A 23095-nucleotide genomic window follows, 5' to 3' on the forward strand; every position below is an offset into this window, starting at 1 on the left:
TGACTTCTTTAGTCACTAGCCCTCAGAAGTTAAAAATTCTGCAAAGCAGCAGATAGAGGAAAAGGAAAACTCAAATTTAAAGAAAAATCAAAAGTCCTTTGGTCAGGGGGGCAGGACCCTTTTCAGGGGCTGGGGAACCTTTGAAAGTTTCATGTCCAGGCAATGAGCTCGCTTTATCTTTCAGCCCTTCTCTGTGTCCCAGGGGGCCCCTTACCCACGCCTGCATTATTGAACATGCCAGGAAGCACCAGCATGATGTGGTTGGGCCAGTACTTGCGGTACAGCGGCATCTCATATTCTTTGACCACCAGAAGATGCAGGTGGCTGATGCCCTCCATGGCGTGAAAAAGGTTTAGGAGTCCATGCTCATGGCGACCACTGGAAGGAGTGAAAATAGGGCTCTTGACTGCATTCAAATTCTGCTGAAAGGGGAAAAAAAAAGAAAAAAGAAATAACCAGAGACCAAAAAGGGAAGTTAAAACCCTTAGATTGAAGAAGTTTAGAGACCCTGATCTAGTACCTTGGGCCTGTCAGTCTGAAAGCAGTGTTGGCATCCAGACACTGTCACCCACCTTGTCTGAAACCAGGGGCAGCCGCATGCTCTCCAGGTGTTTACCCTGCTTGCTGAAGACAAAATGACTCTCTTTGGATTTGGGAATGATGAAATAGAGCTGCACCTCTTCTCCCAGCATAGAGGATGAGAATGTGAATGCATGAAGGGTGGAGTCAGACATCTAGATTTGTAAAGAAGGAAGGAAGGGGATGTAAGCTCATGGTTTGCAAACTTCTCGACGACTTGTTAACATTTTTAAGAGAAGCGAACTAACCTGAACTCATACATGCCATCAGACTTGGCTGTCCCTGAAATGTCGGAAGAGTTGGAAACGCAAACATTTCATCTTTTAGTAGCTGCCATTGACCTGAGAGCCAAGCCTCCTGCCCCTACACAGCCTCTCCACGGGTGAAGTTTCTGTTGCTTGACACTGTCTTTTGCATTCCTTATGTTCTTAGAACCACTACTCCTCAGTCTTATGCAGAGGTTAAACATTCCTGCTCGCTAAACATTTTCAAAGGTGCCCAAATATAGGGGAAAAAATCATTTCCATCTGTGTGCATCAGGCTAAATGAGTATCATTTTTCTAAGTAAAATATTAGGGCCAACATCATTAAAATGCCTCCATGGTCCCATCTTTCCTGGCTACCGTGGAAGCTGAAGAAGTTTTAAAGTCATTTAGCATAGAACTCTGGCTTCCAGGAGAGACCATCTGACTCACTGAAGCCAATTATAAATCTAACTTATTTTTAAAATTGCCAGAAAGTTGGGACACCTGGCTGGCTCAGTCAGTAGAGCATGTGACTCTTGATTTTAGGACCAGGAGTTCAAGCTGCACGTTAGGTACAGAGCTTACTTAAAAAAAAAAAAAGTGTTATAAAGTTCACATGCTCGCTCAGTAACCCAGCTCAATGAGTAATTACATAATTTATGTGCTTTACAATGCAGACAGTACTTGGCTTAATGAAAGGATAGCATCAATTTTCAGCAGCAACTAGAGTCCAGGTAGATTTCCTAAGATTTTTAACCTAAATATTATATTTCCTAGGAAAATAGTATAATTCTTCCCTTGAATTCTGGTTCATTCTGCTTCACAAGCATTGGAATATACTAGTGAGTACAATGATCACAGAAACTATATAAACAGAGGATTTTTAATGTTATCTAGAAGCTTATGATTTGTAGACCAGGTACTTGAATCTTCTATATTCTGTAAAGCATCATGAGTGGTTTACAAATTAGCCCACCAAAAGCTTTCGGTTAACACCAAGAAAACAAATGGTACATAAAAGGTAATTTGTGTTACAAGAGCAGAATGACCAACCCAGTTTTTCAGTATATCACTTCTAGCCCCTGTGGGAAAAGGGTGGAGACCTGATCCTTAAGAGCAGAAGTAAGTTTGGGTGAAGTCTAATCAGCATGTCCCATAGGAAGAGTTTTAGGTGTTCGGAACTAAGTCATAAAAATCAAGAAGCTAAAGTGGGAGAAAGCAACAGAGAACTTCTCCCCTACATAGGTTCTGGACCACTGTCACCTGCTGCCTTTACCATCTTGAGTGTTTACAGATGCTCTGGCCAAAAAGAAACAAAGACAGTGGGGTATTGGCTCACCTTCTGTGTTCCTTCCTCTCACTTCTCTCTAAATAAAAGATCAAATATTGACTCCTCTGTATGCCTAATGATCAAAACCACCCCACACTGGAGTAGGAATATGACTTGGTCAGTGCAAATCAGCTGACCTGTTCACAGCTCAAAGGGCACGCCCTGTGCATGTTAGAGATAAGAGCACCATTCCTGGGGCGCCTGGGTGGCTCAGTCTATTAAGTTTCTGACTTTGGCTCAGGTCGAGAGGTCAAGATCCCATGGTTCGTGAGTTCGAACCCCATGTTGGGCTCTGCCCCTGTCTACCTGCCCCCTCTCAAAATGAAATAAAATAAACTTAAAAAAAAAATCTTAAAAAAAAGAGCACCATTCTCATCAACAACCCAAAGCAGGGGGTGAAAAGAACCTTTCACCAAATATACTATAAGATCCAGTTTTTTCAGGATTACAGAGAACATCCCAGGTAACCTAAACATGACACATGTAACCATTTCAATGAAGTGACTTCAGACACTAAAACGCAAGTTTCTTTCTCTCTTCCCCCCCCCAATCCTAATAAACCCAAAGTAATTTTAATTAATGGCTTCACACATTTTGCTCACAAATGAGTGGCTCCATCTCATAAATCAAGTACCCTCTATCTAGGGCCCGAAACTGGGAGCCGTATTTTTCATTCCATATATACAATACCATGCTGGGTAACAGGCAAGGACAGGGGGCCACACCTGGGAGGCAGAGGTGCAGTCCATGTACTGGTGACATTGCTCACAGTGGTGGAAGGTGTTGTAGGCCGCGTATTTGGTCAGCATCATGGACACGGTTCCTCGCTTCCTGGGCTCCTCAACTTTGGAATCCTTTATTGCTTCTGTGTATAAAGGGACAAAAACCTTGCCATGATGTGCATGAAGCCCCTACTCCTGGGAAGAAAGTCCCCCACTCCCTGCAGGACTCTTCTAAGGAGTCTATAATTTATGCTCTGAAAGTCAGGTATGAAAAGTAAAAGGTGATACCTATGTGTACAAGAGAAAAGCAGAATTACTTTAAACTGCGCTCAAAGATTAAACTGCCCCAGGCCTCCTGCTCTGATTTGGCCCCTTGACCTTCAGAGGAGGTGCGCCTGGCTCTGCTTGCACTGACCTTGTTTGACCCCTGCCAGCTTCTCAGTATATACCAGGCTCATCAAACTGTACTTGGGATCATGCACGCTGACGTCAAAGGGCATTTTACTGAAGCTCTCGATGTCAGGCCAGGGCTCTCCCTCTGCCTGGCTGACTCCACTGCATTCACTGTGGTCTAGGACAAGAAGAAAGAAAGTGCGCAGAGCAGGCAGGCTGACTGGCCTCCCAGCCTCCCACCCAAGTGTCAGGAATGAGAGGTTTTTTTTTTTTTTAATTTTTTTTTTTCCACGTTTATTTATTTTTGGGACAGAGAGAGACAGAGCATGAACGGGGGAGGGGCAGAGAGAGAGGGAGACACAGAATCAGAAACAGGCTCCAGGCTCTGAGCCATCAGCCCAGAGCCCGACGCGGGGCTCGAACTCACGGACCGTGAGATCGTGACCTGGCTGAAGTCGGACGCTTAACCGACTGCGCCACCCAGGCGCCCCTGGAATGAGAGGTTTTATGAAACATGAACCCCCAGATGGGAGGACAGAGACATTTCTGGAAGATGACCTGCCACGTCCCAGGGCAGAGGGGCCCAGAATTATCCCTTCAGGTCCATGCTGGGAGGGACGCATGCCCTCACTGGCTCCAGCATTACCCTCTACACATCTGGTCCACAAACTCCCACACTATGAGATCAACTGATCTCCCACCCCAGCCTCCCAAATTGCCTTAAAGCTTATTTAATTTTGGGTCATCTAAATTCTCCCTTACAGTTTTAGTTGTGGGGTTATAAAACACTGAAAGCCTAAGAGATTTGAGGGATGCATTGAGCAAGATACCCAGTGTCTGCTGCGTATGAGAATCACCTGGAGAGCTTGTAAAAAAAAAAATCCTGTGCTTAGGTTACCACCCCCACAATCTGCTTTAGTACCCAGGCACCCATCATGGCATTTAAAGCTGCTTAGGTCACTCCAATATGCAGTCAAGTTTGACAGCTAGTAGTCCTAGGTTTGAATTCAGACCGCCCCCTACTACTCCACACCTGCAGGCACCACCCTTAACTCTCAGGGACCCTGGGTTATTGCAAGAATTCCAGATGGTGCATTTAAAGTGCTCAGGCAGTGAGGGATGCCTGGGTGGCTTGGTTGGTTAAGCATCTGACTTTGGCTCAGGTGATGATCTCATGATTCGTGGGTCCATGGGTTGGAGCTCCGCATCGGGCTCTGTGCTGTCAGCACACAGACCACTTCAGATCCTCTGTCTCTCTCTGCCTCTCCTTTGATCATGCTCGCTCTCTCTCAAAAATAAACATTAAAACAATTTGTTTTAAAGGGCTCAGTGGCAGGCACGTGGTGAGTGTCTAATAGAGGATTTATTGTTATTAATAAAATTTATAAGATGAAAAAATTTAAGAATTTTCAAAGGGAGAAGATTTAAAAAATTTTTTTACTGTTTATTTTTGAGAGAAAGAGCGAGCATGAGCGGGGGAGGGGCAAAGAGAGAGGGAGACAGAATCCGAAGCAGGCTCCAGGCTCTGAGCTGTCAGCACAGAGTGCGACAGGGGCTCAAACTCATGAACCTTGAAATCATCACCTGAGCCGAAGTTGGACACTCAAGTGACTGAGCCACTCAGGCACCCCCAAAAGTTTTATTTTTTTAAAAAGCCTAAAGATTACAAGTACAGCTAATATCTTTTTAACACAATCATGTTTATTTTTTATATCACTGAGCTAAAGTTTGCATTTTATTTACAACCTAAAGCTTATTCTAGATTTTTACAAAGATGTCAGTGTGCCTCTCCAGAGCACCATCACATTCACCTGCACTAAAATGAGGTGGAAGGAATAAAGCCAGCCTGATGGCACTTCTCACTTCAAAGGCCAGGCTTGCCTGTTGCACCAGCTGTGGTAGATTCTCTCACAGATCATCACACAGATTAAAGTTCAGTGTGGTGGGATCCGAGGAGAAAATTACAGGCATCACTCTCTTGTGGAGCCCAGGGGCTTTGTGGGAAGGTTGCTGGGATGATGGGTCTCTCATTCCTGGTCTGCCTAGTTCTGCCTTTGCCCTCCTGGTCCCAGCCCCCCTCCAGGCAGCTATGAATGTTTCCGGGCCAACTTGGAGCTCTGGGTCCCCTCTTTGGTGGGCCTGGGGTCAGCTCAAGTGGGGACACAAACAAGGAGATGTGGGTGGGAAGATGGGATTGTGTGTGTGTCTGGAATCATGAATATGACCTGGTAAGGAGTGGAAATAGGGCTGAAGGTGATAATAAAATGATTCAATACAGCTGATCTTGCCTAGTCTTGCTCTAGACTGAACTAGTCTTTTGGACTTGTCATAGAACAGGTCCAACTACTTAGGAAAAGCAAGTGGGGTGAGATCTGAGGGCCAGTCTGACAGAAGATGCCAAGGCCTTTCCCTTTTCTGGACTCCTCTTTGAGGGGCTTAGAAGAGCTTCTAGCTGATTACCACTACTCCCCTGCCTCCATGGGTCTCTTCCAGCACAGGTGAATGCTCCAAGATGTGAAGCCACAGTTTGGAGGCCACATTGTCCTTAGCTATAGAGCTAAAGCTGGCTGATTCCTGCTCATGTTCTCTTTCTGGCCCTGCTGATCGGACTACAGTGGAACCCTCCCACAGGTGACAGCTGGGGGGAAGGGTTGGATACAGGAGGAGGAGGAGGGCAGAAGATGGTCTCTTTGAAAACCAGTCCCCACAACCCTGTCAAGCACTAGCTTCTGCATTTTACTGAATGTGAAGGGCTTTGGTTATGGCTCCAGGTTTCTGTTCTGCATGAGGTTTTAATTTCATTATAGTAATCCATATACCTTAGCTCACAGCCTGCAGTTAAAATAGAAGATACTTTCTGGGGCTCCTGGGTGGCTCAGTAAGTTAAGCGTGGGACTGTATTTCAGCTCAGGTCATGATGTTACAGTTGGTGAGTTCAAGCCCTGCACTGGGCTCTGTGCTGACAGCAAGGAGCCTGCTTGGGTTTCTCTCTCTCTCCCTCTCCCTCTCTCTCTCTCTCTCTCTCTCTCTCTCTCTCCCTCCCTCTCCCTCCCCTGCTCTCTCTCGCTCTCATCTCAAATAATAACTTAAAAAAAAAAAAGAGTAAGATACTTTCTGACTAGCTAGCAAAGGCCTAGTATCCAGAATATCAAAACTCGGTGTCAGTGTGTCTTCTACCTGGGCCCCCACTCCTCCCCGGCAATGCCGGGGTTCGGAACTCACCCGTGTTGATCTCTCCCTCATCATACACATCCACCTCCAGGAGCCTGATGAGCATGCGGAAGAGGATCCGAAGGAACTGCAAATAGGAGCCCGTCTTTCCCACCTGGAGGAAGTATTTTTAATTGGAGAGGGGAAGAGAGGGAAGAAGAGAGACGAGATTTCACACCTGGGCTCTTGGATGTCTCCTGCCCCTGAGAGGCCTGAGTGAGGGCCTCATGGCTCTGGGTCACCCTCAGCCCACCCTGAGGCCCCCGCCCCCTCCCCGGCTCCCTTCTTGCCACCCGGGGCCTACCTGGGGGGGCCCAGTCAGCAGCAGCCGCCGAGGGTGGCAGGCGCGGGCGCCGGAGGCGGGGTCTGGCTGGTTGCTGAAGTCGGCGTGGTGCTGACGAGCTGAGGTCCACTGCCGGTAGTAGAGGGACTGCTCCTCGCTGCTCATGTCCTTGTGTAGCAGCGGCCGCAGGGAGCTCACCCAGGCCACGTCGGCGTGTGGCAGCAGCGAGGAGGACGCGGGCGGCTTGCCTCCCCGCTGCGAGCCCAGCAGGCTATAGGCCGCTTTCGATAAGATCACGATGGGGGGCAGGGCGGCGTGCAGGCCCCTGCAGCCTTGGGGCAGCTGCCCGGGCCACGACACGGCCCGGGGTCCCGAGGAGGAGGAGGACGACGACGACGACGGCTTGGAGGTGGTGCTGCTGGCCATCTGGGGGCCCAGGGAATCACACTCCTGCTTCAGGGTCTCCCCGGCTCCCCCTGTGCCTGCGGAGACCCCTTCATCCAGGCCCATGCTGTTGGCCGGGCTCTGGAAGCTGGGGGTCAGCGACAGCTTCTGGGACCTATCAGCCGCGCTGGAAGAGCTCACCCCGTTCTCCATGATGGAGCCTGAAAGAGGACAACCCACCCGTGGCCATGAGCAGGACTCGGCTATTTATTCCCTGGCCCCCTCTCTGCACAGAGCCAGGCTGGACTGCCTTGTCTCCATGAGGGCTGCTCCCTCTCCTGGCGCCCCGGGGGGTAACTATACCTCCTTGTCCTTTTCTAATTCCTACCCCCAGCTTTGTAAAGCGTGTGATGTTATGAAACTCTCCTCTGTTACTTCGTTTGGCGATGTGGTCTGATTCATTCCAGATTCTGGACCAATGCAAGCTCCCCAGCCAAGTCCTTCCTACTCCAGGGCACTTCCCTCCTCCTGGGGTCCAAGGGCCTCACACTTCTGGTTGTGGAAAAGTTCCCCAGGGGGTAGCCACTTCCATGGATGCCCAAACCAGTGTGGGGAACCGGCTCCATGTGGCGAGGATGGAAGGCATAATCTATGCTCAGTGAGGTCTTGCTTTCCCCCAGAGGTCCCTGTGGATTTGGCCAATCCAAATATGTTTTCCCCTCTGATAGGTCCCACTCTTTGGTTTGGTTTCATTCAGGACTGAAAGCCCTCTCTGACCTGGGGTTGGTGCTCCCTGGCATGTAGGTCATATCCCAACCTCAGGAGATCCTAGAGGAATAGCCAGTAACCGGAGGTCATTGCAACCAAGTCACTCCACTTGCTCATCTGACTTTCGTGTCTTTCCGTCTTGTCTGAGAGCTTACCTTTCCCCCCATGTCCCTGACCTTTACAGCCTGCACACTTGGGGCAGTGAGCCTCCCCAAGGACCCCCAGAGTCCACCTAAGGCTGAGGGATGTGTGCTCAGTGGTGGGAGCATAGCCCTTAGCTCAGGTTGTCTTCAAAGGGAGGGAAACTCTAAGCAGCAGAAGGCAAGCCATTACCTTTGTGGTTAATGAGAGCAAGGCCAAGAATATGTGAGCCTTCTGGGGCAGCTCTGCAAGTGCAGGGAATGGAGGCATCTGATTATTTTATTTTTATTTAATTTTTTTCAAAAATGCTTTATTTATTTTTGAGGGAGAGTGACACACAGTATGAGTGAGGAGGGGCAGAGAAAGAGAGTCTGTCTCCACACAGACTCTGAAACAGGCTCCAGGCTCTGAGCTGTCAGCACAGAACCGACCTCAGGAATGGCAAGATCATGACCTGAGCCAAAGTCGGATGCTTAACCAGCTGAGCCACCCAGGTGCTCCAGGAGGAGTCTGATTAAAGAGCCATGATGGGGCGCCTGGGTGGCTCAGTTGGTTAAGCATCCAACTTCAGCTCAGGGCATGATCTCACAGTTCATGGGTTCAAGCCCTGCGTCGGGCTCTGTGCTGATAGCTCAGAGCCTGGAGCCTTCTTTGGATTCCGAGTCTTCCTCTCTTTCTGCCCCTCCCCCACTCGTACTCTGCCTCTCTCTCTCTCTCTCTCTCTCTCTCAAAAGTAAATAAAACATTTAAAAAAAAAATTAAAAAAGAAAGAGCCATGAGAACAACATAAACACCCCCTTGCCTCCCTGTCACTGATGCTGCTATCCACAAACTTTCAAATGTGCTATTTCCCCTTCTCTTCTGTTACTCTTTACTATTCCCTAAACCTGTTGGCTTTATTCTGAACTGGTCTTAGAGGAGCCTGGAGGGGGAGCCTGGAGCGGTGAGGTGAGCGAAGGTGCAGTCCTGACCCCTGGCTGAGGCGAGCAGCTCATGCATGCTCTTCCAGGCTGAGGGTCCCTCTCAAGACACAAAGCCCCGTAGATGACTGCCTCTTTGACTCCCACAGTCATCCTGCCAGAATGAACAGACACACTCATGCTGCTTTTGACATGAAGTCGCACGCGTGTGTGTGTGTGTGTGTGTGTGTTTGCATGCATGTGTCATGGTGATGGAAGAGAGGAGATGTGGGAAAGAGGAATGTTCATGGTGGTCTTCTCTGGTAGAGAGGGGTTTTCATTTTCATTTTTTTTAATGTTTATTTATTTTTGACAGAGAGAGAGTGACAGGGTGCAAGTGGGAAAGGGACAGAGAGAGAGGGAGACACAGAATCTGAAGCAGGCTCCAGGCTCCAAGCTGTCAGTACCGAGCCCGACATGGGGCTTGAAGTGACAGGCTATGAGATCATGACCTGAGCCGAAGTTGGATGCTTAACTGACTGAGCCACCCAGGGGCCCCAATTTATTTATTTTTTTAAGTAATTTCTACCCCCAACATGGGGCTCAAACTCATGACCCCCAGATCAAGAGTCACATGCTGTACTGACTGAGCCAGCCAGGCACCCCAGAGTTTTCATTTTTAATGTCCTCTTTATCCTTTGTTACATTCCCCAAGTTTTTTTCTTTTTTTACATTCTGCACGTTTTCTATATGGAGTTTTATTACTCTTCCAATCTGAAGAAAATGGAAATAGTGCTGCATTTTCTGTAATACAGTTTCTCAGAAGAAAATTCATGCCAGGCACTGCCACAGGCCATACAGTAATGCTCTGAAAGGGGATGGCGGGCTGCATGGTGGGTCTGCACAGGCAGTGGCCCCAGAGTATACAAACATTTGCCGTTAACTACAGCTTTCAGATCTAGAAGGAAATGAGGGCTTTTGTGCAAATACCAGATGTATATTATCCTTGAGGTGATAAAGGGTAGAAAAGACTAGGGAAAGTGGTGCAGGTTAGGGTTTATAACATTTATTATACTTTGCTTATTACCAAGCTCTTCATTAAATGTTTACCCAGAGGAGAATTCTGTGACTGCTCTCAGTAGTTATGTTTTCCAAGTATCTTTGGATTGGGAATTGAGGTCTGGACAGGTTGCCGGAGTCCCTGAAGGCTCCTCTGACAGCCTTGAGAGGTGTGAGGGAGTAAATGCCTCTGCCTCCCCTATGTCTGTCCACCTCCTCACTCCCATTCCTCACCCCTTGAGAGAGAAAAGGAAGCACTAACCTGAGGTTCCAGTGACAGCACTACTGTTGCTCTGTGGCCTCTCCAGGTCGATCAGCAACTCATCAGAGTCGTTCTCGCTGATGGTAGCTCTCTCCTGCTCCTTCCCACTGAGGTCCAGGGCAACAGCAGGCCCTCGGATGACCTCTTTGGAGACATAGCAGCAGGCCAGACCCACCTCCTGCTCCAAGGCTGTGCGAGTTAAATAGCTTGAGTCGATGAGCCGGAGGTCACAGTACTTCAAAGACCTACACAAAAGTAATGATGTTTTGGGTGAGTCCATCTGGCCTTGGTTTCAATCTCAGCTTTGTCACCTCCTAGCTGTTATGACCTCACAGCAGCCACTTCATTTTCTCCAAGTATAAAATAGAATAACAGTATTTGGCTCATATGGTTATTGTAAGGAATGAATGGATGGCACAGGTAAGGCATTTATAGCAATGCCTGACACACAGTGAGCATTCAACTCATGCTGTTATTATTGTTGTTGCTGCCTTCCTGTCTGCAGGCCCTGGATTCTTAAAGGGGTTGGGAACAGCAGATTAAGAGACACTTCATCCAAATTAAAAAAATCCTGTTTGGGGGCACATGCTTTTCCTCTCTGCCTCTCTGCTTTGATGCATAAACACTTCTCACTGTGGCTATCTTCCATTCCCAAATTGCTAGGCAATCTCTGGAAAGTCAAAATAGTCAAGGCAGGCTATATTTCTTATATCTCTGAGGAAAATTATTCTCTTCCCCCTTGCTAAATGAATGAAATGGTTAAGCGTCAGCCAAGTTTTAACCATCAGCTTAGCTGGATAACTAAGGAAAAACGAGAAATAATTATTCATAATGTACCTGGGAAAGGTTTCTCCAAGAGGATCTTTGCCAGTTAGTATCACAATACAAGGCAGACCTTCTAAATCTTGGTATGTCCGAGGGGTCCACTCTTCTGGTTCATTTCCTCTCCAGGTCTGTAGAAAGGGACCCATATGATAAAATTAAAACCTCTTATTTAAGTTTCCGCCTCTTAAAAGATTTCTAGGTCCACATTCTATATGCATTTGTGGTTTCAAATGACTTCCGGTGTGAGTGTGTGTGTGTGTGTGTGTATCATATATGTGTGTGTATACTAAATTGCTACTACAAATTGGCATAATGAAGCACTCTAGAAGAATGTGGCCTTTAGTTTTATCTCAGTAGGATAAAACAGAAGATCTTGGTATATATCATGCATTAGTCACACAAATCAAAGAAACATACAATGAAATACCCTGCCAGTGATGCAAACCTTACAGAAACCCTGGTTAAACTACCTGCCTCAAGACTTTTAAATATATTTTCTTCATATAATGGACAGACTCTCGGGGCTGATTAACTGAAAAAGACAGTTTCAATTATGACTGACAAATAAAAGCATCTCAACTCTAGGAAAACAGATATTCACCAGAAAATCATCAAGTTAGCTACCCTTGATGGTTATTCCCACCCCCCCTCCCCCATACTGACTGTCAAAATAAGTGGCAAATAATAATTGGCTTGGGGCTCTTAGAAGTCTCTCTCAAGAAGGCTAAAAATATAACCAAATCTAGACCAATCAAAAAAAAAAAAAAAACAACGCTGACCCTTACTTAGAAGAGGAATGCAATTAGTTTTATGGTTCCAGAAATAATCTATTAATCATCAACTTCTGATACAGATTAACATATACACATATATACACATGTATATATATATCTTTAGTAAATGGAACGTCAATCAGTGGGAAGAAAAAAAATCCCACCAACTTGAAAGATGTTCAAAAGTGAAAAGATCTTATAGATTTTTATTTTAGAGCAGAAGGAAAACAGACTATCTCTTAAGTAGATAAGATGGTTTCTACTACTTTTATAAAGTATCTAGTATCTATGCTTCATAACAGCTTTCTAGCAGGAATTATAGGAAATAGATTGACATTTCTGATAATGCTTTAGGGAACAAAGAGTAAGAAGTGAGGTTATTAAGTAATGCACACAATTTATTTTAAAAATAGGCTGGTACTTCCTTTGCCAAACACAAAAAGAGATAAAAAGAAATTTAATATGCAAGACATAATGTAATAGGGTTTGATTAACGATTTGTTGATGTCTAGATAAAACAGTCTTTAGAAATAAATATACCCACAATTATTCAAATAAAGTATATATAATTTGTAAACCGGGAGGCATTCTGACCTTGTTGCCCAGTCTTTTATCATATATTTGCATACCAGAGGGAAATCAATGGACCTACACAGATTTACAAATTTGAGAGACTCTTCTTGTCTTAGAAAAACCAATCTATCAAAAATATATATATTTAAAAAATATTCATTTTTGAGAGAGCAAGCATGAGCGGGGGAGGGGCAGAGAGAGAGATTGGGACAGAAGAGCCAAAGCGAGCTCTGTGCTGATAGCAAGCAGCAAGCCTGATGACAGGCTCAAACTCACGAACCATGAGATAGTGACTCGAGCCGAAGTCAGACGCTAAGCTGACTAAGCCACCCAGGCCCCCTATCAAAAATATTTTTTTTAATATTAAAAGAAAGGTATCTACAAGAATTCAGTTTTATATACACTGTCATGTCAAAATGAATAATAACATTATCTAATTTAAAATAAACAATTTTGGGAATAGGAATCATTTTACTTATAACCCTCACATTGGACTCATGATGTTCCTGACACTGAGGTTCTCCCTGAATGGATTTTCCTCCCAGAAACCATCCAGAGGTCATGGTTCCATCAACAATGAGGTCAAGTTATAATGATGGGATAAGGGATGTTTTACTCTACAAAAGGTTTATTTTCAAAAGATTATTAAAGAAATCTCATTTTTACTCTTGACCAATCAGAGCTAGCCAAACCACTACAACATGCTTTTCTGTCCCTTTGCTACTTCTGATGAATAATGGTCACAGTTCTTGGATGGAACATTTATTTATACTTTTTTTCATTTTCTTTATTTTAGAGAGAGAGAGAGCAGGAGTGGGGGGTGGGGAAGCAGAGGGAGAGAGAATCTTAAGCATGCTCCACGAAAGTGGAACCTGACGTGGGGCTCGATTCCACGACCCTGGGATTGTGACCTGAGCCAGAATCAAGAATCGGCTGCTCAACCGACTGAGCCACCCAGGCACCTCTTCAGTGCAGAGCATTTAATACAAACACAAAAGACTGGGTGGGCACTGAGTTCCAAGGAAAAAATGGGGCTCAAGGCTAAAGAAATCTGATGAAAGCTTCACAAGTCTTCTGGAGAAACTGGCTTATTTAGATTTAAGCCTTGTATCCTTTCAAAATGCTTATCATACTTGTAAGTTAGTCATAATACATAACAGGATAATTAGAGGGAAGCACAGAAATAAGGCCATCCAATTGGAGAAGAAGCAGAGGATGTTACTCAAGGCTACAGATAAAAGGCACACCCAGCAACCCATGCCAACCCAACAATGGTAAGGGAGGTTGGTGACTTAGAAATAAATGTGTGAAGCAGAAATCACCTGGCAAGTGGCAGTTTTGCTTAGGATATGAACATTTCAATAGGAGTGCATATTTTCACTTCCACACAAAGAGAGAGTATAAACAGGATGCATTGATGCAGTCCAGCAGTTTTGAGAATACAAAAATCTCTTTTGTGTGGTTGGTGACTGGCAGCTACTCATACAAATTGAGATATAACTTCTCTGAGAATTACTTGGGCCCCCCCTTAATGTATGGCATGCTCTCAGAACAGCGCTCGCAAAACAGCTGCTGTCTAAAAGCCCCAAAGGTAATTCTGATTGCTAGCAGCCAGTTAGGCCTCTTGACATTGGGGTTGTGAGTTCAAGCCCTCCATTGGGCATAGAGATTACTTAAGGAAATAGGGAAGGGAAGGGAAGGGAAGGGAAGGGAAGGGAAGGGAAGGGAAGGGAAGGGAAGGGAAGGGAAGGGAAGGAAAAGAAAAGAAAGGAAAAGAAAGGAACCTGAGGTCTTGATTGTGGTTTTCAAACTATGACCCAGAGGGGCGAATTATTTAGGACCTGCTGATGTATACTGACTTAGTAATTGGCATTTCTGAAGACTGAACAAATGACCTAGACTATAAATAGCTATACTTGATCGGTGTCATGGAGGCCCAGAGAAGATTCTGCAGCCTCACATCCTTTTCAACCATCTCCCTGCAATAGGTTTGTGAGGCTTCACACAGTGGCACTGATTATTTGCTTTTCCAGATTTTCCAATCATTAGTATCATTCAAATTGTCTCAAGACATATGTCTCAATGAATTATACTGTAAGAAGAGTTCAGGACTCTCATTTGTTATCCATCCTAGAAATTCCATAGTTATATGGTCTATAATCATCACTTGAAATTGTGAACACTAGGGGTGCCTGGGTGACTCAGTTGGTTAAGCATCCAACTTTGGCTCAGGTCATGATCTCACGGTTCGTGAGTTCAAGCCCCGCATCAGGCTCTGTGTTGACAGCTCAGAGCCTGGAGCCTACTTTGGATTCTGTGTCTCCCTCTCTCTCTACCCCTCCCCATCTCTCTTTCTCTCTCTCAAAAATAAATAAATATTAAAAAAATAAAAAATAAAATAAAATTGTGAACACTGGGGTGCCTGGATGGTTCAGTTGGTTAAGCGTCCAACTTTGGCTCAGGTCATGATCTCCTGGTCTGTGGGTTCGAGCCCCACATCAGGCTTAGGTCATGATCTCACAGCTCATGAGTTCAAGCCCCTGTGCTGACAGCTCAGAGACCCTGGAACCTGCTTCGGATTCTGTGTCCCTGCTTCTCGCTCTGCTCCTCCCCCACTCATGCTCTGTCTCACTCTGTCCCTCAAAAATAAATATTAAAAACGTTGTGAACATTATATCAACATATGAAATATAAATTTTGTTATAATTTCCGTTAAATAAAGGGTTTCTATTTTTAGATTTATTTGTTCTAGTTGCTTATCAAGCTAATACAAGATATTTTGTTTGCATTTTGGATTATTCAATTTAGGTTAACTAATAGAATACAATAAAAGGTTTACATTTGCAAAATGCTTTATTTTTTTAATTTCAATTTTAATTAATTAATTTTTTTAGAGAGAGAGAGCATGCACAAGAGCAGGAGAGGGGTAGAAGGAGACAGACAGAGAAAGAGAGAGAATCCCAAGCAGTCTCCATGCTCAGCACAGAGCCTGATGTGGGGCTCGATCCCATGACCCTGGGATCAAGACTTGAGCATAAATCAAGAGTCAGACACCCAACCAAGTGAGCCATCCAGGTGCGCCGCAAAATGCTTTATGAACACGAAATAATATCTTCAAATTAGAGCTCCTGGAGATCATACAATCCAACTCTCTCATTTTGCAGATGAGAAACTGAAGCCCAGGATGAAAATGAAAATTCCCCAAGACTATGTGCTTTCTTTTCATCAAATTTGTGCCAAACTGGATTTTTCTTAACCTGACTTAGCTCAGGTTTTAGTGTGCAGGGTACACATACCATGCCGGTCTAACTCAGACATACAGTACACTTAGCTTGGTGTCATACGTAGATAGATATGCAGTTGTTTTATTAAATGCTTCCTAATAGCTAGAGCACATTGGATTATAAAGGCCCCCAGAAAAACCTGAGCAGGGCATAAAGGAGGGAGTTAGGTTAGTTGATTTAGGAATTCTGGCCCACCCTCTCCATGCCTAACAGGAGGGTTTAGGAGAAGTAGTCAGTCCCGCTGCCATGCGAGGGGAGGGGGCCGTGCTCATGCACTAAGCCCTCTGTAGTAGGCTTAGAGAAGTCAGACCAGCAAGCCTCAGGGCTGCATCAAAGCAAGTTCAATGAAACAACACTGTTGAAGAATCCACATGCAAGAGGGTGGGGAATAGCTCTATATGAGTACTAAAGATAAAACAAAATACTTTACCGACTCTAGACCTGAGATGACAGGCTAGGTAGACAGAAAAGAATTAGTGAATTGATGGTACCCACAGAGGTCTGAGAGAACAACTTACCTTTTTTTTCTGAGAAAACAGATGGCCGTGTGCTAGATGCATCTTGAACAAGGTCAATAAACATGGGGTCAAATTGGGTCATCTCATTTTTGCACCTGCAGTTGGAGAGCATGGAAGACCAACTGCATGCACATGATAAAAAGGGGGCTTGACAGAATCTTAATAAACTGGCTTCCCAATTTGGGAAGTGAACATGTCCCTTTGTTTAGTCTTAACATTGTCATGAAGATCAAACCAACACATGTGCAAAACTCTATTAAACTCAGGCCTCTGAGCCACCTATGTGGGATTTGTAGAAAACAGAAAAAAATGGTATTTCAAAGGAGAGATGTCTGACCATTGCTGACCTTTAATCGTGCCACAAAGTGAGTTGCAACACTGAGTTCAGAGGCAGGGTTCCCAAGGATGATCTCAAAGCGGTACTGCAGCCCCAGCTTGTCGCGCACCTCCTGCAGCCGCTCCTTGGCTAACATCGCCAGCTGCACAGAGGGCACCCTGATAATGAGCATGTGTCCCCGCCCACTTCTGGTTTTTCCTGGGGAGCTGATGAGGTCATCCATAATGCTGAGTGTTTCTGGTGTGCTGTGGTCTCGGAGTGACGCCATGGTGGTGAGGGCCATCAGAGCCTCTGAGTACTGCTGGATGAGAAGGTAGCAGCGGACGACCATGCTGTGTAGCCTGGGGTACCTTCAACAGAACACAGGGAGCTCGCACTCAGGCAGCAGGACCAGCTGAGACAGCAAGGTCTTTGTGGGAGAAATACAGGCTAAGCATGGTGGGAAGGGGTTACTGGTCAATGGAAGGCTTGAGCTCTAGCATGACCTTGGAACCCACATCACTAGAAGGAAAAGCTGAGCTTTCAACGCCTGTGAATCAGAACCTGTTGGGATAGGCACAGCAAGCTAAAGAGGCTTCGGGATGGTCTAGCAACCCCTAGCTTCCCTGAGTGTGGTCTACGGACCAGCAGCAGCATCCAGTGACAGTATCACCTGGGAGTTTGTTAGAAATGCCAAATTCCCCCACCCCAGATATCTGAATCAGAACTCACATCCTGACAAGATCCCCAGGTAGTTTATATACACATTAAATTTTGAGAAGCACTGGTCTTGTCAGGTTAATTGTTGACACAGTCATAATGGATCATTCCTGGATTCTAACCTCTTGGTGGCACTGAGTTAGCATGGTGGTATTGTCAGCTTATTTCTCTGATACTTGACTACAGTAAAGAAAATTGAGACATGTTTGAAAAATATCAGAAATACAAATAATAATTATTACTAATAATTACTAATTTCAGGGTAGCCACTCCACAGACAGCAGTTTATCTTCCAATAAAGAAGACAACTGCATCTTCCCATAAAGTGTACCTTGGTGCTGGAGAAAACTTGGAGCTGAGTGGGGAAATAGCATCCCCTAGTGGTGAAGCCTCCTATCACCTGAGCACTGCTTAGTCAAGGGAGCCTGGCAAATAGGGGTGTCCTTGAATCATCCCAATACCCATTGGTACCCCACCCCACCCTGCCTGGACTGCCAAGTAAGAGGGTCACTTTGTTCAAATTGGAACTTTTTACAATTACAGAGCAGGCAGAAAATAAATCTCTCATTTGTGTGTTACTCCTCAGAAAGCCAGGCCTGCTGGCAGTTAAGTACAAATGGACAAAGAGGACCCTCTTGCAGGCATGAAGAGGTGCTGGTCAAGAAAGGAGGTGCCAGGGGCGCCTGGGTGGCTCAGTCGGTTAAGCGTCCGACTTCAGCCAGGTCACGATCTCGCGGTCTGTGAGTTCGAGCCCCGCGTCGGGCTCTGGGCTGATGGCTCAGAGCCTGGAGCTTGTTTCCGATTCTGTGTCTCCCTCTCTCTCTGCCCCTCCCCCATTCATGCTCTGTCTTTCTCTGTCCCAAAAATAAATAAACGTTGAAAAAAAAAAATTAAAAAAAAAAAAAAAAAAAAAAAAAAAAAAAAAAAAGAAAGGAGGTGCTGGCGAAATGAGGATGAGCCCGTGAACTTGCTTTCTGGTCTCCAGCTGGCAGCACATGCAGCTGGGTAGGCCATGGGGTGGTTTGCCTTTGTTCCACGTTATAATTCTATTTAAAGTAAGACAAGTGGTCTGCCAGGCATGCACAGAAAAACCCAGGGTCAAATACCAATTAGGGTCATCAAATGAATAGCGTGGTTTTGAAGTGCTTTAGAGCTGGAGAGGACCGTGGATGGCCTGGTTTTGACCAGTCCCCTTTCTACTAGAAGGAGGATGAGTTAAAAGGATGAGAGAAACCTGGCTACTTGCCCAAGATCATGCAACTGGTCAGGGACAGAGCTGTGTCTGGATTCATTCCGGTCTCTGACAACATTTCCTTACATTGCAAGGATTTGGTAGATTGGGGAAAAGTGAAGAAATCCTTCAGTTTACTCAATGCTGGGCAAGTTCTTCAAACACTTAATAAACTATAGCTAGTATTAGTTTGAGTGACTGGGTTGGAAGAAGTGAGCACACAAGATCCATGTTTAAAGCTTAATGTTTTTTGATGGGCCAGGTAGGAAAACCAAAGTTAGAATACATGGTAACTTTGATCTATAGGCATTTAGATCTCATACTCTGAAAGAAGTATGAATTTAGAAGTGAATAGTTTTCACAAGCTGTTATGTTTGCACTGAACTGTAATTGTTGTTTTGTAAGTATTACCAAGGTTGTAAGAGAAGTTGACAGGATTGACTCTGAATGATGTTACCAGAACAGAGGGTACGTTCCAAGCTGGTAGATGAAGCCAGTGGGTGGGAAACACTTAAAAGGGAGACTCATGGGATGATTCTGGAAAGTAAGATCACATGTGCTGTGGAAGGATTAATGTCACAGAGTCGGTTAAGTCTTCTTAAATCCCACAGCTGCAAAAACATAAAATCCTACTCCAAGGCTGTTCCTTTTCTTGACACAGTATAATAACTCTCTGGATAGGATGTATCTCCCTGTCCTCATTTTTAATCTTTCTTTTTTCTTAGCAAAGTTATAGGGCAGGTTGTTAAATAGGTGGCTTATGATCAACTGGGGCCAGTTTGAAGAATGAAAGCTACTAAAAATTAGAATGTGCCTCATCAAAAAGAGTCCAACTGCCCCCATCACTGGAAGGTCAGACAGACTATTGCAGCGGAGGGCAGGGAGGGCCGTGTATTAGGTTACGTAAATTCTAATGCCTCTGTGATGCTTCAAGTCTATGATCCAAAATCAGAGAGAAAAAAATAGGAAAACTCTTTACTCTTCTGGAGTTTGACCTGGACTTGGGGAATAAAAAGAAAGCAGAAGAGACAGAAAAGTAATGATCTTTAACTCCCAAGGTCAGGGACTGAAGGAGACACCCTTGGAACTGAACTCACTTCAATGATCTAATTGCTCCTAATTTTCTCCAGTCTATACTCCCACTCTCATAGTAAAGTTCAGTTTTTACTGAGTCATCTAAGGGTACTTGCCTGTGTGAATAGAGGAGGAAAGAGGGGAAAATGAAAAAGTGTAGGGTATACGGTGGGGGGAGGCCACACCTCAGAGGAACTGGTCTTTAATTAGTAAATCCCTCTGCCCATCTAATCCCCTGGTAGTCACATGCTTGGGAGATGACTCAGAGCATGAAAAGTGGAGCATGATAAGTCCCACTTTGGGTCGCTAGTTTCCTTTGTTAGTCTTGGATGATCACAGAAAACCTATGTGAGTAAAAGGTCATCTTAGGTGATGTTATTTTTATTCTGCCTTTGCATGGGATCTGCACAGCCGGTGCTCCACCAAACTTCCTGTGACAGTGACATAAGAGACTTTCGGCTATTTTAGATACACAAGTATGGCTAAAGTAAAAGTTGAAGGTCCTTACTTACCTTTCCAAGAGTGTGTTCACCATTTTTTCAAAAGTCTCATCACATCTCAAAAGTGGACTTGTGATTCCCCACTGTAGAGACTTACTGTATTCATTCAGGCCAAAGTACAACTTCTCCTCACAGCTCATGTCCTCCTGATTCAAAACAGAGCAAAATCCAGTGAGGGGAGGATGCAATGTGTCTTGTTTTCTAGGGATGGAGAAATCCCTGCAATATATTATTTCCTGGAAGGTTAAAAAAATTGTGAACAAGTGATACTATATCAAACTAAAAAGCTTCTGCACAGCAAAAGAAGCCTCAACAAAATGAAAAGGCAACCTATAGTATAGTTGAAATATTTACAAATCATATATCTGATAAGGGGTTATATCCAAAATATATTTAAAAAACTCACATAACTCAATAGCAAAAAACCCAAACAATCCAATTTAAAGACAGGCAGAGGAACTGAATAGACATTTTTCTAAAGAAGACATGCCCATGGCCAGTAGGTACATGAATAGGTGCTCAACACCGCTAATCATCAGGGCAATGCAAATCAGAATGAGGATCTAATGTATAACAACTTGGTGACCACTGTAGTGAAATATCACCTCACACCTGTTCATTTTTTTTTTTTTAAGTAAGTTCTAGGCCCTACATGGGGCTTGAACTCATGACTCCAAGATCAGGAGTCTCTTGCTCTACTGACTGACTGAGCCAGCCAGGCACCCCACCTCATACCTGTTGGAATAGCTGTTTATCAAAAGGAAAAAAGATAACAAATGTTGACAAGGATGTGGAGGAAAGCAAACGCTCATGCTTTGTTGGTGGGAGTGTAAGTTGGTACAGCCACCATGGGAAACAATATGGAGGTTCCTCAAATAAATTAAAAATTGAATCATTGATCAATAAATATCCACTTCTGGGTATTTACCCAAAGAAAATGAAAATAGGATATAGAAGAGATATATGCACTCCCATGTTCATTATTCACAATAGCCAGGATATGGAAGCAACTAAGTGTCTGTCAATGGATAAATGGATAAAAAAGATATAGTACGTATATGTATATGTCCACACAATGTAATATTATTCAGTCATGAGAAAGAAGGAAATCCTGACATTTGTAACAAATAGACCTTGAGAGCATAATGCTAAGTGAAATAAGTTAGAGAAAGACAAACACTGCATGGTTTCACTCAGATAAAGGATCTTAAAAAAAAAAATTCAAACTCATTAAAGCAGAGAGTAGAATAGTGGTTGCCACGGGTGGGGGGGCAGGGGGTAGGTGGGGGAAATAGGAAGAGGTTGGTAAAAGGGTATAAAATTTTAGCTATAAAATGAATAAGGTCTGAGGGTCTAATGTATAATATAGTGACTATAGTTGTTAACACTATATAATTGACATTTGCTAAGAGAGTAGAAACTAAATGTTCTTACTAAAAAATACACACATATTTATATGTATATATAAATATGTGAGATGATGGATGTATTAATTAACTAGAAGGGAGGAGTCCTTTCACAATGTATGTGTATATGTATATCAAATCATCACAATGTACACTTTAAATATCTTACAATTTTACAATTACAAAATGAATGAGATTTTACAAAAAAAGAGAGGAATAGGAAAATCAAGAAACAGATTCTTTTTTTTAATGTTTTTATTATTTATTTTTGAGACAGAGAGAGACAGAACATGAGCAGGGGAGGGACAGAGAGAGAGGGAGACACAGAATCTGAAGCAGGCTCCAGGCTCTGAGCTGACAGCACATAGCCCAACGCAGGGCTCGAACTCATGGAGTGTGAGATCATGACCTGAGCTGAAGTCGGATGCTCAACCGACTGAGCCACCCAGGTGCCCCAAACAGATTCTTTTTTTTTTTTAATTTTTTTTTTAAATTTTTTTTTTCAACGTTTATTTATTTTTGGGACAGAGAGAGACAGAGCATGAACCGGGGAGGGGCAGAGAGAGAAGGAGACACAGAATCGGAAACAGGCTCCAGGCTCTGAGCCATCAGCCCAGAGCCTGACGCGGGGCTCGAACCCACGGACCGCGAGATCGTGACCTGGCTGAAGTCGGACGCTTAACCGACTGCGCCACCCAGGCGCCCCCCAAACAGATTCTTAAGTACAGAGAACAAACTGGTGGTTACTAGAGGGGAGGTGGGTGGGAGGATGGGTGAAATAGGTGATGGGGATTAAGGAGGGCACTGATGAACACCAGACGATGTATGTAAGTGTTATATTACTACATACACCTGAAATTAATATAACACTGTATGTTAACTAAAAAGGGAATTCAAATAAAACTTAAAGTAAAAAAATGAGATCTTGCCATTTGCAACAACATAGATGGACCCAGAAGCTATAATGCTAAGTGAAACAAATCAGAGAAAGACAAATGCCATATGATTTCACTTACATGTAGAATCTAAAAAACAAAATAAATGAACAAAGAAACAAAGAGACAAACAAAAACCCAAGACTGTTAAATATAGAGAGAATGAATGAATGAATGAATGGATGGATGAATGAATAAAGCAAACTGGTTCATTGCCACAGGGAAGGGGGATGGAAGGATGGATGAAGTAGATAAAAGGGATTAGGAAGTACAAACTTCCAGTTACAAAACAGAGAAGTCACTGAGATGAAAAGTACTGAATAGGGAATATAGCCAATAATGTTGTAATACTGCTGCTTGGTAACAGATGCTGACTACACTAATGGTAAGCAGTGAGTAATGTATAGAATTGTTGAATCATTATGTTGTACACCTGAAATTAACATAATACTGTATGTTAATTATAAATAAATTAAAAATAAATAAATAAACACAATAACCAATTGTTAAAATAAAATCAATATCTTATAATTTTATTTGTCAATTATACCTCAATAAAGCTGAAAAAACTGTATTTCATTATACAATCTGATATCAACTCCACAGTTATCTTGGGGACAGAAACCAAACTTCTTTTTCCCTTCAAATGAACTTAATATGTGGTT

At 44.1% G+C, this 23095-nt stretch overlaps 1 protein-coding gene across 1 annotated transcript in view; it reads right to left on the reverse strand.

Moving 5' to 3' along the window:
• GREB1L (GREB1 like retinoic acid receptor coactivator) overlaps positions 1 to 23095 on the reverse strand; it is a 143018-nt gene that overhangs the window by 13428 nt on the left and 106495 nt on the right. Inside the window, exons 16-25 of the mRNA XM_047087027.1 lie at positions 20102 to 20235; positions 16596 to 16935; positions 11113 to 11228; positions 10276 to 10520; positions 6784 to 7367; positions 6492 to 6594; positions 3292 to 3447; positions 2880 to 3019; positions 573 to 734; positions 215 to 419 (exon numbers count right to left, since the gene is read on the reverse strand). Of these exons, the coding sequence (XP_046942983.1) occupies positions 215 to 419; positions 573 to 734; positions 2880 to 3019; positions 3292 to 3447; positions 6492 to 6594; positions 6784 to 7367; positions 10276 to 10520; positions 11113 to 11228; positions 16596 to 16935; positions 20102 to 20235 (2185 nt within the window). The remainder of the gene's footprint in view (positions 1 to 214; positions 420 to 572; positions 735 to 2879; positions 3020 to 3291; positions 3448 to 6491; positions 6595 to 6783; positions 7368 to 10275; positions 10521 to 11112; positions 11229 to 16595; positions 16936 to 20101; positions 20236 to 23095) is intronic.

The sequence above is a fragment of the Lynx rufus genome, unplaced genomic scaffold, assembly GCF_022079265.1.
Source record: "Lynx rufus isolate CCGP_SWC_20201006 ecotype Redwood Valley unplaced genomic scaffold, mLynRuf1.p SCAF_22, whole genome shotgun sequence".
NCBI classification, from domain to species: domain Eukaryota; kingdom Metazoa; phylum Chordata; class Mammalia; order Carnivora; family Felidae; genus Lynx; species Lynx rufus.